The sequence below is a fragment of the Dermacentor silvarum genome, chromosome 7 (assembly GCF_013339745.2).
Source record: "Dermacentor silvarum isolate Dsil-2018 chromosome 7, BIME_Dsil_1.4, whole genome shotgun sequence".
Classification (NCBI taxonomy): Eukaryota; Metazoa; Arthropoda; class Arachnida; order Ixodida; family Ixodidae; genus Dermacentor; species Dermacentor silvarum.
Genome location: NC_051160.1, coordinates 21,036,027 through 21,051,392, shown reverse-complemented (window position 1 = coordinate 21,051,392; position 15,366 = coordinate 21,036,027). Strand labels below are relative to the sequence as shown.

The window sequence follows — 15,366 nt, the reverse complement described above, 5'->3', positions numbered from 1 at the left end:
TATAGGCGCGAGTGCATGGGCTCCGGAACAACCGGCTCATATCTACTGTGGCCTTGCAAGTTCTAGCACGTTCTCTAACTCCAAGTGCAATTTTGTCGTGTTTCCACGTGGTCCATCGATTCTCTTGGTCACGTGATATCCTGACAGCGTTGCGATTCGAAGTTTCTAGTTCACGTCCACAAAGCGCGGCGCACCTGGTACCGAGCCATCGTAGTAGAAGTTCTTCAGCAGCAGTGTCTTCTGGTCTTCGATGACGACGGCAGAAGCGTTGGCGTGGTCGCCAACGAGGTACTTCGCCACCGTCATCGGCCTTGGAAGGTGCAAGTCGGCTGGAATGTCCACGTGCGCGAAGCTCTTCTACGTGCAAAGATGGCATTCACAGCAGCCTACCTTTGAGAATTCTCAAATACGTAGCATTTATTCGCATACAGTTGTGTCGACTCTCTCTGCGTGTGAGCCCTCTCTTTGTGGTCGGAGCCAGCGAATTTCACTGCTTGCGAGACCGACCGAGATACCTTAGGGCGAATTGTTAGTTCATAAAAATACATTATAGGCAAATTTCAATAGTGATATAATTAGTGCGTCCTAGGAAAATTGTCAAAAAACAGGACGCAAAGAAGACCCGGACAAGACAGCGGCGCGAATGCATCGATCATTCGTTGGTAGCATGTTTGAGGGCACCACTGTCACTGCGCGCAAGTACCTAAACACATAGTACGTTTTCAAACCTCGCGCGCTCAATTTCTTTGCAACTTGGAATCATTACAAGCACAGCAGCCATCATAACGGAAATAAATTACTTGGATACTTGTGAACAGGCCACTACGACCTCTTCAATGAAGATTATGCGTTTAAAGCAAAACTTTAAATGCTGGTCAATCAATCATTCTGATATAATTGCTTAGGTCCATAGCAAAAAATAATGGGTGTTGTCCAGAGTACAATGAAAAATACTAAGTTGGTTGCAGTATTGTAACGCACACGTAGCTTTTGAAAGACTTGGCAAGAGTTAGCTCTGAAACGCCCTGCAGTCACCTTTTCAATACTGTTTCCCCCCCCCCCCCCCTTTTCGAGAGCATTTGGTCGTGACAGCTGCCACAATGGACTTGCACGCGTTACCTTGGCATTTAGGTCGTACACGCTGAACCACTTGAAGTCGGTGATCTTATTACCAGCTGGCAGCTTGAGTAACATCGTCCGGTTGCTGCATGCCTTGAGTGCTGTAGACCTTGAGTGAACGAAAGCCATTTCGGAGAGATGACATGCCGGTAGAGGTTTCGAAGTATGCTCATCACGTAAGCATGGAAAACCTCTGCACGTCGCACAAGGTCTTAAACCGGAACGCGGCGTTTACCTGCCCAATTCATCATTCACGACGATGCCGTTCCCGTCAGGCTTGTCCCCTTCACCAACGATGAAGCGGACGCCTGAAATGTAGAGCAGAGTAAACGCTGAAAACGAAGAACGAATAGGGGAATGGGGGGGGGGGGGGGGGGGGGGTAACCTGGCAAGTGCTTTTGTTTTTACTTTGTCGTTCGGTCATCCTCAGCTAAGTGGACAGCGAAATGTTGAGCTCACGCAAATGAAGTCGATACAGGTTAGCGTGTGTGAAAAGCGATAGCAGACTTCTTTCGTTAATGTACTATCAGCATACCGTTATTCCGACATGAAACAAGAGCACAGACTTCCAAGGATACAATTAGCTTATCTAGCGACGCCTGAATCTTAAAACCAGATATGAGGGGGAGGGGGGGATACAGCAGCAAGCAAACATAGCAAACATACACGAAATATTTAAAACAATTTACGAAGCGAAATCAAACAAAAACAATCGCGGGTGTCTTGCACCAACGCACTTTGGGAATGGTTAGGTCAAAGGCGTTCCGAGACGTTCACGCACTATCTGGCCGCGCGTTCTTCGGTGTGTGAGACACCCGCTTCCTCTGGTTGCGAATAACTTCCACTCGTTGGCTTTGACTTGCCTTCAATAAATTCCAAGCCGTTTTCAATACTGCTGAGATTATCGTTACATGTGCACAGCACAAACGCCTCCAATCATCCACTGCTACCGTGTACAATCCGATCTATTGGTTCAGTTATATTTTTTTGTATCTGTTGCTGTTTCTTTACAATTTCCAGATTTATTCGAAAGCATTCCTGTTTTGATTAAAACAGCCCAACTAGAGCTGTCATCTCGACTGGTACGAAGGAAACAAAAATAGATAGCAGAAGCAATACATTGAACTGTACGTGTGCGCTGCATCGGCTGAACTGTTGGTTGAGCAGGCTTAAAAAGCGGTCACCTGGTGTCAATTGATAGCTTTCACGTGACGTCATGGACCCAGCTTATCACCGTGCCGGGGCACGTACCAGCATAGCGATGACGTCAGCATGATGTCAGCGACATTACCAGCGATGACGTCAGTGCAAGCCATCTATAAACCCGCTTAGAAGTAAGCGCTCAGTGTACGTTTGCCGCGCGCTTGCCTCTTCTTTAAATCTTTAAAAACATGCGGCCACGGATTAGAAACGGCGTGTATAAAACATAGTCTATTCGTATTCTCACGTGAAACGTGAAGCGGCACTGCTTTCCTGTAACGTGTGCGAATTTCGAACAATGTGAATATACAGAAATTATCAATTTTCTCGTGGAAACGACCTGCGAAGAAAGGCGTAACTGACGAAGCGGAATTACCGAATGCCCATATCTGCTTTCATATTTTTTTTTTCGAAAAGCACGTCTCTGAAGTGTAATTGGCCCCATCCATATTCGCAGTTTTCCTAGTATATCATCGCAATATCTACCGTATGCGTATAATATACACCTGTCTTCTACAACCAAATATCATGTTGGTGTTCTTTTTTTTCGATAAAGGGCCAGTTTCCTGAATAACTTTCAACGCCGGCGTGTTGACCGAATGGTCCTGCAGGGCGACTTACATCAATGAGTGTGCCATCAGTGCAATTTCGTACAAATAGCTGGCTGCATTAATCGCAGCGAGCCACGTGGTTGTGGAGCCAATACGCTGAGTAAACTGTCAAGGATTCCACGTACACCGCTTCACCCACTGCAGTTGGATGCGCGTCTAGACATGCAAGAGATATTCTAGACTTGGTCGACACGTTTTTCTGCCCGTACCCGGCGCTCGTCCGTCGTAGCTGAATCCCCGCAGTACCAGAGTATCCGCAGAGGCAGCGTAGACCGTCCCTCGGATGCCGTGCAAGCCGGAGTCCAGGTTGCCCAGGTACCAAACATCCAACGGCTGAAGATTAGCGCTGTGTGCAGCTGCTGGGTGCGAACCGCGAGACAAAAATAAAAATGCAGGCGAGAGTTGCCAGAGCTTGAGTGAGGAACTATCGTGTGCATGCAGTGGCGTTGCCAGATTTTTTTTTTTTTTCCGCGAGGACCCACGCCCTTCATCGAGGACGGGGTGGGCTAGGAAGGGAAGTGGGTGGCTGGGCCGGCCACATATTATGTGCCCTCCTCTGGCTATTTGGTGTACTGATAAACTGGGTGTGTTCCAATAAGCGTCTATAGGATCCGACGCCTGGATGCAGCGGCAAGCAGTGAAGCAGCCCTTGTGGTACACCTGACGTCACTGCCGGCTTTACGCGTACTTTGATACGCTGCGACTGACGAGAGGTTAATCAAAACTTCACACAATCTATACAGGGAGTCCCAGCTATCATGCTCCAAAGTTTTAAAATATGCATATGTCACGTAGCTGGAAAAAAACCAAGGTAATGATGTTTGCCGTCGCTTGGAGATACTCAGCTTATATGTTGCATACCACCTAATTACATCATTATTTTTAATATATAATCAACTTCTTAAATATTATAATTAGATGAAAAGTGTCAGTGAGAAAATTGTAGAGCAACATGAAAAACTCCCGACACAGCTTTCTGTTGCTCAATACGTACGTGCTACATAAAAGTGCTTTTCCGAGCGTGAAAGAAGCCCGCGAATACACGCAAGATTGCCGCGCGACTGGCCGCTCAAGGCTCTTTTTTTTCTTCCTACATGTGGACAAGTCTCGTTTAGGCATACGGACACCGGAATCGCCGAATGATCTCAGAAATTGGACGCGATATGCACGCGTAACTAACGTTTCAGGTGTGTTTAGAGGAAGCGAAAGCTCATTTCAATAGTTACAGGCGATCAGCGAGAGTGTAGCCATGACGAGAATTCACGCTGAAACGGGAGCCATGGTTGCCGCTATGTTGGACAACGGTATTTCTTAGCGTGCGTTAACATTACGAAAGTTAAACTGGTCAAATAGCTTAAGTTATCATAGCACACGTAAACGATAGAAACCCAATAACGTTTGGAGCATGCGTATACTGATGACAACGCTATTTCTTTACGTAGGTAATGCGTTTACGTTTGGTTGCAAATGCTATTCTAAAACTGTCTATTAATATTAACGTCGGCTTCATGCTTATACTGTCCGTTCCACTCAGACCACTGCATACACACAGCAGCTCAGAAGGAACGCTACAGTATGCTGATAAGTAGAGTGTGCGTGCGCGCTTAACGCCTATTCCAGCAGCGTAAGGTAGAACGCTGTCCGGGATCACGTGACCTCACGTGATCCAGGATCCCGTGGGGATCACGTGGATCACGCGTAGTCGGCCGCCACCAAGCCGACCGAGCGGAGCGCTGTCCGCTTTGCTTCGTCGTTTTTGCAGCCAAACGCTGCTCCGCCTCTCTGAAGACCCCTTTGCGCATGAGCGGCGCATGCGCCGTCGATATCTGGACGGCTCGACAACGCTATATGGCGGCTCCAACGGCAACGGTGCGAGTGCTCCTCGAACTTCCGTACGATTTCAATCGCAATAATGGGCCAACGGTACCGTAAGTATACTTCTCTTAGAAGGGCTAGTCGGTTGTTTGATTCTCGATTCAAATTAGGCTGGACCCGCCGTGGTGGCTTAGCGGCTATGGTTTTGCGCTGCTATAAGTAAGAGGTCGGGGGGTTAAAATCCCGGCCACGGCGGCCGCATTTCGATGGGGGCGAAATGCAAGAACGCCCGTGTCCCATGCATTGGGGGCACGTTAAAGATCCCCTGGTGGTTAAAATGAATCCGGAGTCCTCCACTACGGCGTGTCTCGTAATCAAATCGTGGTTTTTATTATATGAACCCCGAATTCAATTCAAAATTAGACTGGACGCAGAGAGGGAGACGCAGACACGTTTGGGGTGTCTGCGTCTCCTCTCTGAGTCCTGTCTAACTTTGCGCCGGCAACACGAATCAAGAAGCCAACGGGGTCGTTGCGAATCGACCGCACTATCGAGACAGTGTGACAATATGCAGCGAACGTCGCATGAAAGAAGGTTGCCCACCTACCTCGACAAACGCGCGCGAAGACGCCGAGAAGTAGGATCATCGGTGTCTGGACAGCCATGGCAGTGGTCGTTGTTGTGGTTGTTGTTGCCTCAAAACATGGCTCGTACCCACAGGGGGGGGGGGGGGGGGGGGGGGGGGGGGGATTGGCCACACTACGTTGATTGAAAAGTGCACCCAACAAAATACCAAAAGGGGTAAAGTCATGTTCAAAGTGAAGCATTAGGTAGCTAAATGCTAACACAAATTTGGAGAGGACCTACATATACATCTACCGGTGCTAACATATGGGGCAGAAACTTGGAGGTTAACAAAGAAGCTCGAGAACAAGTTAAGGACCGCACAAAGAGCGATGGAACGAAAAATCTTAGGACTAACGTTAAGAGACAGGAAGAGAGCGGTGTGGATCAGAGAGCAAATGTTATAGCCCATATTCTAATTGACATTAAGCGCAAGAAATGGAGCTGGGCAGGCCATGTAATGCGTAGGATGGATAACCGGTGGGCCATTAGGGTTACAGAATGGATACCAAGAGAAGGGAAGCGCAGTCGAGGTCGGAAGAAAACCAAATGAGATGATGAAGTTAGGAAATTTGCAGGCGCAAGTTGGAATACGCTAGCGGAAGAAAGGAGTAATTGGAGATCGCAGGGAGAGGCCTTCGTCCTGCAGTGGACATACAATATAGGATGATGATGATGATGATGATGATGATGATGATGATGATGATGATGATGATGATGATGATGATGATGATGATGATGATGATGATGATGTACATACACTTAGAGGAAAATAAAATAAAAGTGTCTCACGGTTGGTACCCTGGCAGCGTAGCCTTCCGTATGCTTCAGTGAACTTGTGTAGAGCAGTAATCATCGACCCATGGCTTGTGGCTAATTGAGAGGCACCAAAATAATGTTTGGCGTTGTAAGCGCTGAACCCAGATTATCGGTTGGAAATATGAGGAACATTCTGCGGATGGAGGAGAAGCGGCGGCAAGAAAGAAGTGCAATACGAACCGCATAAGAGGTCTTCACGCACCGTGCGTTCAACAACGTACATGTAATAATTGCTTACGCAAATTGTAAGCAGTCAGGAGGAATGCTACAATAGGAACACTTGCCAGAACGCGGTCCCCAGCCAATCACGGCTCATGAGAGGTGAGACAATGATTGACGCTGTAGAAATGAAGGCGATGTCTTGTGACAGCACTCTTCCGCAAAACGCCAGGCAACATCGTTATCAATATACATTCCGAGTGAGAGGTAATATCCAACCTGCGGAACTGCACTTGCAATTGTGTGGTCGCAGTTTGGCTGCGACGACACGAAAGAAATTGTCCACATGTTTGTGGTTCATTACAAAAATAGCAGAGGTTAGTTATGGATAAACCAGATCTATGAAGGTAAACGTTTAGGCGGGTAACTCTTCAATGGAAGCTTGATACTGTCACCTCTCATTGGTCGCAGGATATTATGGCGCGTACCCACTACTGGGGATTGGCCAAGAAGCCGGAGATGCAACGGGTGGGGGGAGGGAAACGAGAAAAAGATATATAAAGATGAAATTGCACAAGGAATTAAAGTAAGCAAAGAAATGTTGGAGACATCATCTTCCTTAAAGGAAAACGAGTGATTTATGAAAGGATAGCAAGTTTGAAGTTAATAAGCTTTAATGAAATTCACATTGAATGTTTGTGGAATATCAATTAATAAATCAGTAAATTAACCATGTATTATCGTTGTGTCACAAAGGAACTTGCCGACGGTCAAGCATACGTTCCTGTGGCTGAAACCCAATGTAGATGCCCCAAAGGAGGTACCCCACGTCTGTAGTGCGGCAAAGACGACGACATAACAAGACATATCGGCACTTGTGAAAAACGTAGAGAGCATTATTAAGAAGAAGAAGCAGTGACTAGCGCGCGACATTAAAAATGCATCCGTTCTTGTTACTGTTTCTGTTCGTTTGTCCCTCGAGTCTTCGCGACGCCGCGACAATATTTTTCAGTGTTTACAGCAATGTGGCCTAATGTTCAGAACGGAATTTCTAAGTACTATGCGGAGAAATGCATTGGCGTTCCATTTACTTTTGCGCCTGAATGCATAAAACGACGTTTTATTGAGAAAGTAACTGGAACGCCAATGCATTTCTCCGCATAGTTCGGGAATTAAATATCTCAAAACTGGTGTCACCCTGAGAATTCGTTCCAAGTGGATCCTCCTTGCGAACATCACGGCTAGAATTTGTAAATTGCAATATGCGCCGTGAGGCTATTACTTAAAAACTTAATTAGTGAATCTTTGTTGATTAGTCGGTTATGCATTTCAATTTTTTGTGCAAGTAATGCCCACCTCTTCGAGTAGACCAGCTCAGGAACTTGAATTGTGCTATCTGCCACAGGCAACCTTTAAAATTTTTTGCAAGTGTTCGCTAAAACACCCGGTATATATGCCTCTTTTCAACGAACCTCTTTCACGCCATCATGGGTCACTCTAGATGCGGGACTGGGTACGTATCGCTCTTCAATGGAACTTTGACGCCGACTTGGAGCACTATAGATGACGCAGCGTGTTCAGAAAGAAGCGCGAGGGGAGAGCCCGATTGCCGCGTGAGCCGTTTCTAAGCGTTCGCACGCACCCCGGCGCGCGCCGTGCATCTCGGAGGTCACGCGCAAGCTTCGCGGAGGCGGCGATAGATGGCGCCGAGTGTTCTTAGAGAAGCGCGAACGAGGAGTCCCCGCTACAGTCACTACATGCCTCATACGAAACTCGTTTCGACGGTGGCAATACGCCGTCCCTCTACATTGATTTAACGCCAAACGCAATACCTACGACAGTCACCGTGAGATGGGTTCTGCCGAATCTTTTTAGAGGTGGTGGTTGGGGGAAAGGGAGGAGCGGCTTCCCTCGTATGTTAACGAGTGTTCACACGAGATACCTCTCAGGTATACAACAGGCGGAGCCATCCATGACGTCGTTTTCGGCGGACCTCTCGCCAGCGAGCGGCAATGTCGTGCCTCAGCTTGGTGGCGCCACGGCCGGAGGCGCTGGATTAATTTTGATTACGTGAGGTTCTTTAATGTACACCCAGTGCACGTTCTTGCATTTCGCCCCCATCGGGATACGCCGAACGAGACGCTAGGCCTAGCTCGTTGACCGCCGCAGTGGACGGCCGACAGGGCTTGCGACCTGGCCTGCTGCTCATCATAGTGCGCTTATTTTTGACAACGCTATTAACGTGGGCTTAAATGAATTGGTTTTGTCGGTGTCGTTGGTGCGAATAGCAAACGAAACGTTGTACTTGCAAGCCAGCCGAGCCGCCTCGCCGAGACGGCCGGTGCTAGGTTTCCGTCTGCGAGACGAAATGCCGTCGGATCGTTGCTCCCGATCGCGCCAGGGTTTAGTACTGGGCGCTCCTTTACGAACACGCGCAAATTCGAGATATGTTTTCTATTAGGAACTATTTCATGTGAAGAACAAACTGTAGCCGTTTTGTACGTCGCCGTGAGCGGTGACAGAAGCAATCCCCTCGGTGAGGGGACCGGCGAGGTCCCATCACCGGCGGCGGCGTCGCCCTACACAGGCGGCATGGCCGTAGGGCGACGCCGCCTGTGTAGGCCCGCGCGATCTGAGCTGTTGTACGCGGTCGTCGGATCGCTCCAACTTTGTACTAACACTGTACATTTTCCAAATTTAATTGACAAGTTTAGGCGCCTTTATGACATCCACACTGCAATAAACGCAGCTGTGACCTTGCTGCCTACGTATGTGAACGTGTGATAGAAGATATACACTGCAGGTGCGTCAATTCTTTGAGATGAAAAGAAATTTGAATGTGACGTGCTTTGTGGGGCATCTGCTCGCTCGACCTACATTCAAGGCTAATCCTAATCTAGCTTTCCCACCACAGTGCGGCAAGAAATTGTAATGACACCCTAATAACGATCCTAAGATCGTTATAGGTTAACTAATGCACGCTACAAAAAATAAAAGAGAAGCTTAACGGTTACGAAATGTTTTGCGCATAATGGATGATCTGCGCGTATATGCTACAGACTGGACATGGTCGCGCGCACTGCCGCCCGAACAGTTGCACGCGCGAAGGCTGGGGCGCTTCGTCTTCCACGAACGTCGGGAAGAGTTTGTAGCCGAGGAACGCTTCCTCGCAAGTTGGGGTAGATCCGCGAGGCCGCGTCGCCCGACAAAGGCGACACGGAGATGCTTCAGTGGACCTCCAATACACTAGCGAGGCCTAACCATCGTTTCCTGTCGTAACAACCGCGTCTCTCTCTGGCTGAACAACACGGAGATGAAGACGCATGCGGTGCGTTCGAATGTTGGCGCTACGTCCTAAATTTTCGAGTCATTTCGCAGAACTTGAAACGCCTCAGTCGTCCGTGGCAATGCAGCAGTCTTCATCGTATTAGTGTCAATTACAACGAACGCTGACGGCAAGAATGTGTTTCAACCAATTTCACAAGGTGCCCTTTCATACGAGTCTACACCCGGAATGAATAATTTGTGTAGCTAAGGATTGAAAAGAACGCGCATTATTATGTACAAGGAGTCTTAGGAGGGTTAATAGGTCCCTCTGCTTCATACTCACCAATTTCCTGTAATGCAGCTTTACCTCTCTGACATAACCGATCCCTCCGTGAAACCTCTGGTAAAGCTAAACTTGTCGCGTGGCTTCGTTAATGAAGCGTTCAGCCGCCAAAAGCATTTGCACAAGGGAGCGTTGACAGGCGTGTAGTTCAGCTCTTTAATGCAGGAAGTGTCACAGATGGCGATCCCTTGCTTCCCGTCTGATGAGAACTGTGACGAGTACGGCAGCGCAGATAAACAAGAACGGCGGCAGTGCTGGTCGAACGGCCTGGCCAGATCCGCCAGAGTCTCCGCTGCCGCTTTCTTCCTGCTTTTTTTCTGCTGGCTTTTCCTTGGGAGGCGGCGGTTTTTTGGGAGGCGGCGGTTTTTTGGGAGAAGGGGGTTTTTTGGGAGGAGGGGGTTTTTTGGGAGCAGGGGGTTTACCGGCAGGTTGAGGTTTCGCAGGAGGAGGGTTCCCCACACCCATCGGTGGGTCGTTCGCGCCCTTGTTGGTCACCACGATCTTCCAGCCGAGGTAGAAGTGAGTGAAGCACTGTAAGAAGTGGCATGATGCGAGGCGTCGCGAGTCACTCAAGTCACGACAAGAAAAAAACAAAAACAGACGCTTAGAGTATTACGCCGGTATAATGTGCGTATTTTGCTCAATTCCATTCTTATCATTCCCCGCTCAAGACCGGCCGATCCTGGTGAGCCACCGACCAATTGCGAAAAGGAATATCACAGGAATCGTTGCTTTATACCGGTCCCGAAGAAAGATGGCACCTCAGGTATAGATTACCACTTGGTACATTTGAGCAAAACCAACTGCGTAATCTTGAAGCTAAGTTTTTGCCCCGATATTAATGCTATATCGTCCTGGTTTGTCGGTAACCTGTTTTGCTATACCCGAGTAGTCGCTGTCAAAATACGTTATGCCTAGGCGGGCAGGGACGAACAAAGGGCTGACTGTCAAACATGGCGAAATATTTTGTAATATATGTATATACGTGTCAAAAAGGCCATGGTGTTAACCTGAACACTGGGTTTTATTTCTTTTATCGCGCGCAATTTTTCTTCCTCATTTACGGTCATCCTGCTGAATGACCATGAACCGCCACAGGGTTCCCCCACCCGCCACAGAAAACGTCAGTTGACTGGGACTGACGTTTAATACCGTCGCCAACACGCTGACACGCACAATGCCGGTACTTCTACGTGGCGGTATCATGGATTGGTCAATCTCGTAATTCAGTGTAGCCACTATTCGGAGTATTTTGTGAAGTCCTTCCATCACTGCACAGTTTTCCTTTGTTCGGATACCCATGTGTCTCGTTGAGCACCAATTCGCCAACGTGAAGTTCCCTGGTTAGAAAATTATTGTTGTATATGACCTTGTTCTTTTCGTGGTATGCGAGTGAATTACGAACTGCAGCTTTTGTTCATATTTTCTGGCTGACTGTTTAGCATTTGTAGATGAGAAGGTATTCCATACATCAGAAAAGAAGGTGGACATATCTTGTCACTTTGTGTGGAGTCTTATTGTACTCGTGAATGACCTCCGAAAAAATGATCAATTCATGGTTTGCGAGACTTCATTCCATATAGAATTTGAGTCGAGCCACTATAGTCTGATTTACGCGTTCGTTCATGCCGTTGCACTGTGGATGCTGAGACGATGTGAAGAGCTGATGAATGTTGCTGTGTTTTGTCTGCGGTTAATCCTCTGCCACGGTCGGAAAGAAATTTCTTGGCCTTTCCAGAAGCGAATATGTTTTTCAGGCAAGATAGGGGCGCATCAAACGTCTCACTTTTGTGAGACGTTTGATGCTTTGTCAGACGTTTGATGCCTGCACATAACGTCCGTCGTATGTGTGCTGATCACATAACTTGTGTCGTGTGTCGATAACATGTTCTATCGCCAAGCGAATGAACTTTTTTGACCAGCCGTATCCGGCAGATCCATCAATATATAGTGTCCATGGCGAGACGGTCGAAAGCTTGTTCTGTTGGTGGTAGACTCAAGCGAGCCAAACCACTTGCGTTTTTGGTTTCGTGCATCTCTGGCATGTATATCTTATGTCGTGTGTCGCATGTATGTCGTAACATCACTGATAATTTCTGGCGGCCATTAACATTGCAGTGAAAGTATTCTCAAGGTTTCTTTCATTCCAACAGGGCCAAACTGGCGGTGGGCTTTCTCTGGAAGTCCAAGTCGGAGGGCCTGAGGGACATATGCTTTGTTCCCTTCCTGCTGACCACGGTGATGCTGTTTTAGATCGTATGTTTGCAATGCAGACGGTCATCTCGGTTGTCTTGAAGCTCTGATATGGAAGTTGGATGACATGACTCTGAGAAAACGCGTCTGCTTCGATGTTATCGCTGCGTTTCTGGTGTTGGATGTTCACATCGCACATAGATATCGCTTTAAGGGCCACCTAAGCAGGAACCCCTGCGCAATTTTGAAAATGTTTTTGAGCCTCTGTAAGGCAGCATTGGCAGTTATAACAGTGAAATGCTTTCCATGCAGGTAGCGATGCCACTTGTCGACAACCAATTATGGCCAAGCATTATAGAGCTGTTATTGCGTAATTCTGTTGGCGCTTCAGCAACCCTCGTAAATTGTAAGCCGCGAGGTGTTCCTTTCCTTTGCCATCTAGTTGTTTCAGCACATTTCTGCTCTTTTATCTACTCAACATTTTACCAATTCCAAAGCTTATGCCCTAAAATCCCACTGCTATTGCTTGCCGCGTATTACCTAACTCAAAGATCTTCAAATACTCTTTATATTATAGGAAAAATATTCCTCGCAATGTCTAATTATACACGTTTCTCCTTAAAAAAGAATATTTTCCGAACGCACGCACTAATTGCGGACAGAAAACTAAGTTTCGCTGCCATTAAGTTGTGGGACACACTACCCTTGGTGGCTAAAAACTCGTCCTCAATCCATTTTAATCGTGCAGTTCGCTCGTTTATGAACAGTTGATCACTATAAATTTTCTACACTTTTTACATCATTGTTAGTGTGCTCCATATAGATTGAAACATCCTATGTACGTACACTGTATTATAATGCCATTATAACAAGGCCACTGAGATTTCATGTCACTTGTGGTATAGGCTTTAAGCTTTTTTAATGCGTTAGCATTATTTAGGTACTTGACGCTCTTTCCGGGAGCTATCTCTCTTTCCATCTTTGTACCTATCTATGTTTGTATCTAACCGTTTTCCCGCCTATCTAGATCACTGGGTAGTCGGTGGTCGAATGGTTAGCACATCGGGCTGCCGTGCTGAGCCAACAGGTTTCGAAGCTAACCATCGGATCAGCTTGGGTCACGAGTATGTGCCAATGTGTACACACGCATGCCTCTCTCCAACGAAGCTCTCGCACCGACATGGGTCGCTGCAGACGCGGGCCTGGGCAGGCACCGCCGTTCGAAGAATCTCTTTTGCGCCGACTTGGAGCCCTAGGAAAGTGCCCCTCGGTCTGTCCTGGTGTTCAATGAACCTCTTTGATGCCAACTTGGCCCACTGAATATGTGCCTGTAGGTGTGTGCCAACCTTCAACGAACGTATTTGACGCCAACTAGGGCAACTAGGTATGACAAGAGAGAGAGGGGAGAGATAAATGAGATGGGAAAGGCAGGGTGGTTAACCGCTATAAGGACAAAAAAGTACCTTAAACTCGTGCGATGCTGAGCGAAATCGAAACCACGTCACAGGGGTTCCTCAAGGACAGTGACCCGACGCATTAACAGGCTGCGCCATAAATGCACTGGGCTTTTTAAAGAACGCCTTCAGGCGAACACTTTAGCGAGCTGCGCCATGAATGCACTGAGTATGTGCCGCTCTTCCATGACCCTCTCGCCAACATGGGTCAATGAGTACCTGCCACTGAGTGTGGGACAAGCGAGGGAAAAATTATCTGCGTTCGCAGGCACCGGCGCGCCGCGCTTCTCGTCTCGAAGGCCACGCGCGTACTTCTCGGCCGCGCCACTAGATGGCGTAGCGTGTCCAGAAAGAAGCGCGAGAGAGGAGCCCGGTTTATTGGCGCGTGACGCGTTTTTCAGCGTTCGCACGCACCGGCGCGCCACGCATTTGGGAGACCACGCGTAGGCTTTGCGGCGCTGAACGCTGAAGCTTGGTTGACAACGCGGTTGCTACAAATATAAGCACTCCTGAAAGCACACAAACCTGGTAATAGACCAAGTCAGGCGTATTGGCGTCAGGCGTCCATGTGAACCTTCCCGGGTCACCGTGCTCGCAGGTCTTCCGCACACTCTTCTTGTACTCGTCAGCAGTTGTGGCAGTGTTGCTTTCGGACGTCTCCTTATATTCGCAGAAGCGTCCAATGCCTGTGTTTGAAATCGCAAATAAAGCATCCTTCTGCGCCCTCCAACTAACCCCCTACTGGTAATGTATTCAAGTTCAACGTATGCTTTTATAAATGGTAACATCTGAGGCAGGTCCACTCCTGTGACCACGTACAGTTATACACCCTGTCATTGTAGCAAAGACCTAAAGAATCCTAAAGACAGGGTTGCCAGGAGCTCAGGAGCCGGGAGACTCCACATGTGCCATTTCACAGAGGCACCGATCACATGTGGCGGATTTCAGGATGTACGTTACGCGCACCAGTCACAGAGCTAATTACTGTCGTAAAACTTTGTTTTTGCATACATTAGCAACTATACGCCGCAGGCGTGACAGCTGCATTCGTCACACCGGGCTTGACAATGGAAATTTCGGTCCAAGTAGCATGATGTCATAAAGCAGAGCGCACAGGCCTGCTATCTAGAAGGCACTGACCTGGATCGCTATAGCGCGGCAGCTGATGTTCCCTTTCGCCCGCTCTGCTCCATCGTGACGTGGCGTCGCAGCTAATGGCAATGCGAATGTAGGTGCTGTTTCGTGCTACAGACGACAGACGCCGGCTTTCCCGCTCAGAGGGCCATTTGACGCTTTCGCATCAACTCGCGAAAGATAAGGTAATGATTTGCACGACGTCTCACCGGTTGCGACGGGAATTCAAAAACTCAGCCAATTACTGCGCACCTCAAACGATATCTCTGAACTTGGTCGATAAGGCCCCGAGAGGGTGTTTCATCGAGTACCTTGATATAGCGGTAACACATTTCGCTCCAAAATCGCAGCGTCCGATCTCTGGACACGGCGAGAAGTGGCAGCTGCTCGCCTTTCGACCACTGGTATAGCGTCGTATAAATTTTTCTGGAACTCAGCCGAGTGCTTACAGCTGTGTGTGCGGTGTGGCGATAAAGAACGCGGAGCGCCACACTAAGACAGAAAACCTCGGGACAAACTGTCAGCAGGAAAATAAACGTGCCATGGTTGAACGCGGTGAAACCAAGCTTGCCGAGCGATAGCACGGTTTTGCTTGCTTTGGGAAAGGACACAGACGCTGCTCGGTGCC

The 15,366-nt window shown here is 48.2% G+C and overlaps 1 protein-coding gene across 4 annotated transcripts in view; it reads right to left on the bottom strand.

The window, feature by feature from the left end:
• The window catches only part of LOC125939622 (protein Skeletor, isoforms B/C-like), an 85,622-nt gene that overhangs the window by 25,095 nt on the left and 45,161 nt on the right, over window positions 1-15,366 (bottom strand). The window contains exon 15 of one of the 4 annotated variants that reach the window (XM_049670316.1): window positions 14,130-14,290. The exons of 2 other annotated variants lie outside the window; for them this stretch is intronic. In XM_049670316.1, the coding sequence (XP_049526273.1) occupies window positions 14,130-14,290 (161 nt within the window). The remainder of the gene's footprint in view (window positions 1-14,129; window positions 14,291-15,366) is intronic. One more of the 4 variants, XM_049670317.1, reaches the window with a different exon arrangement.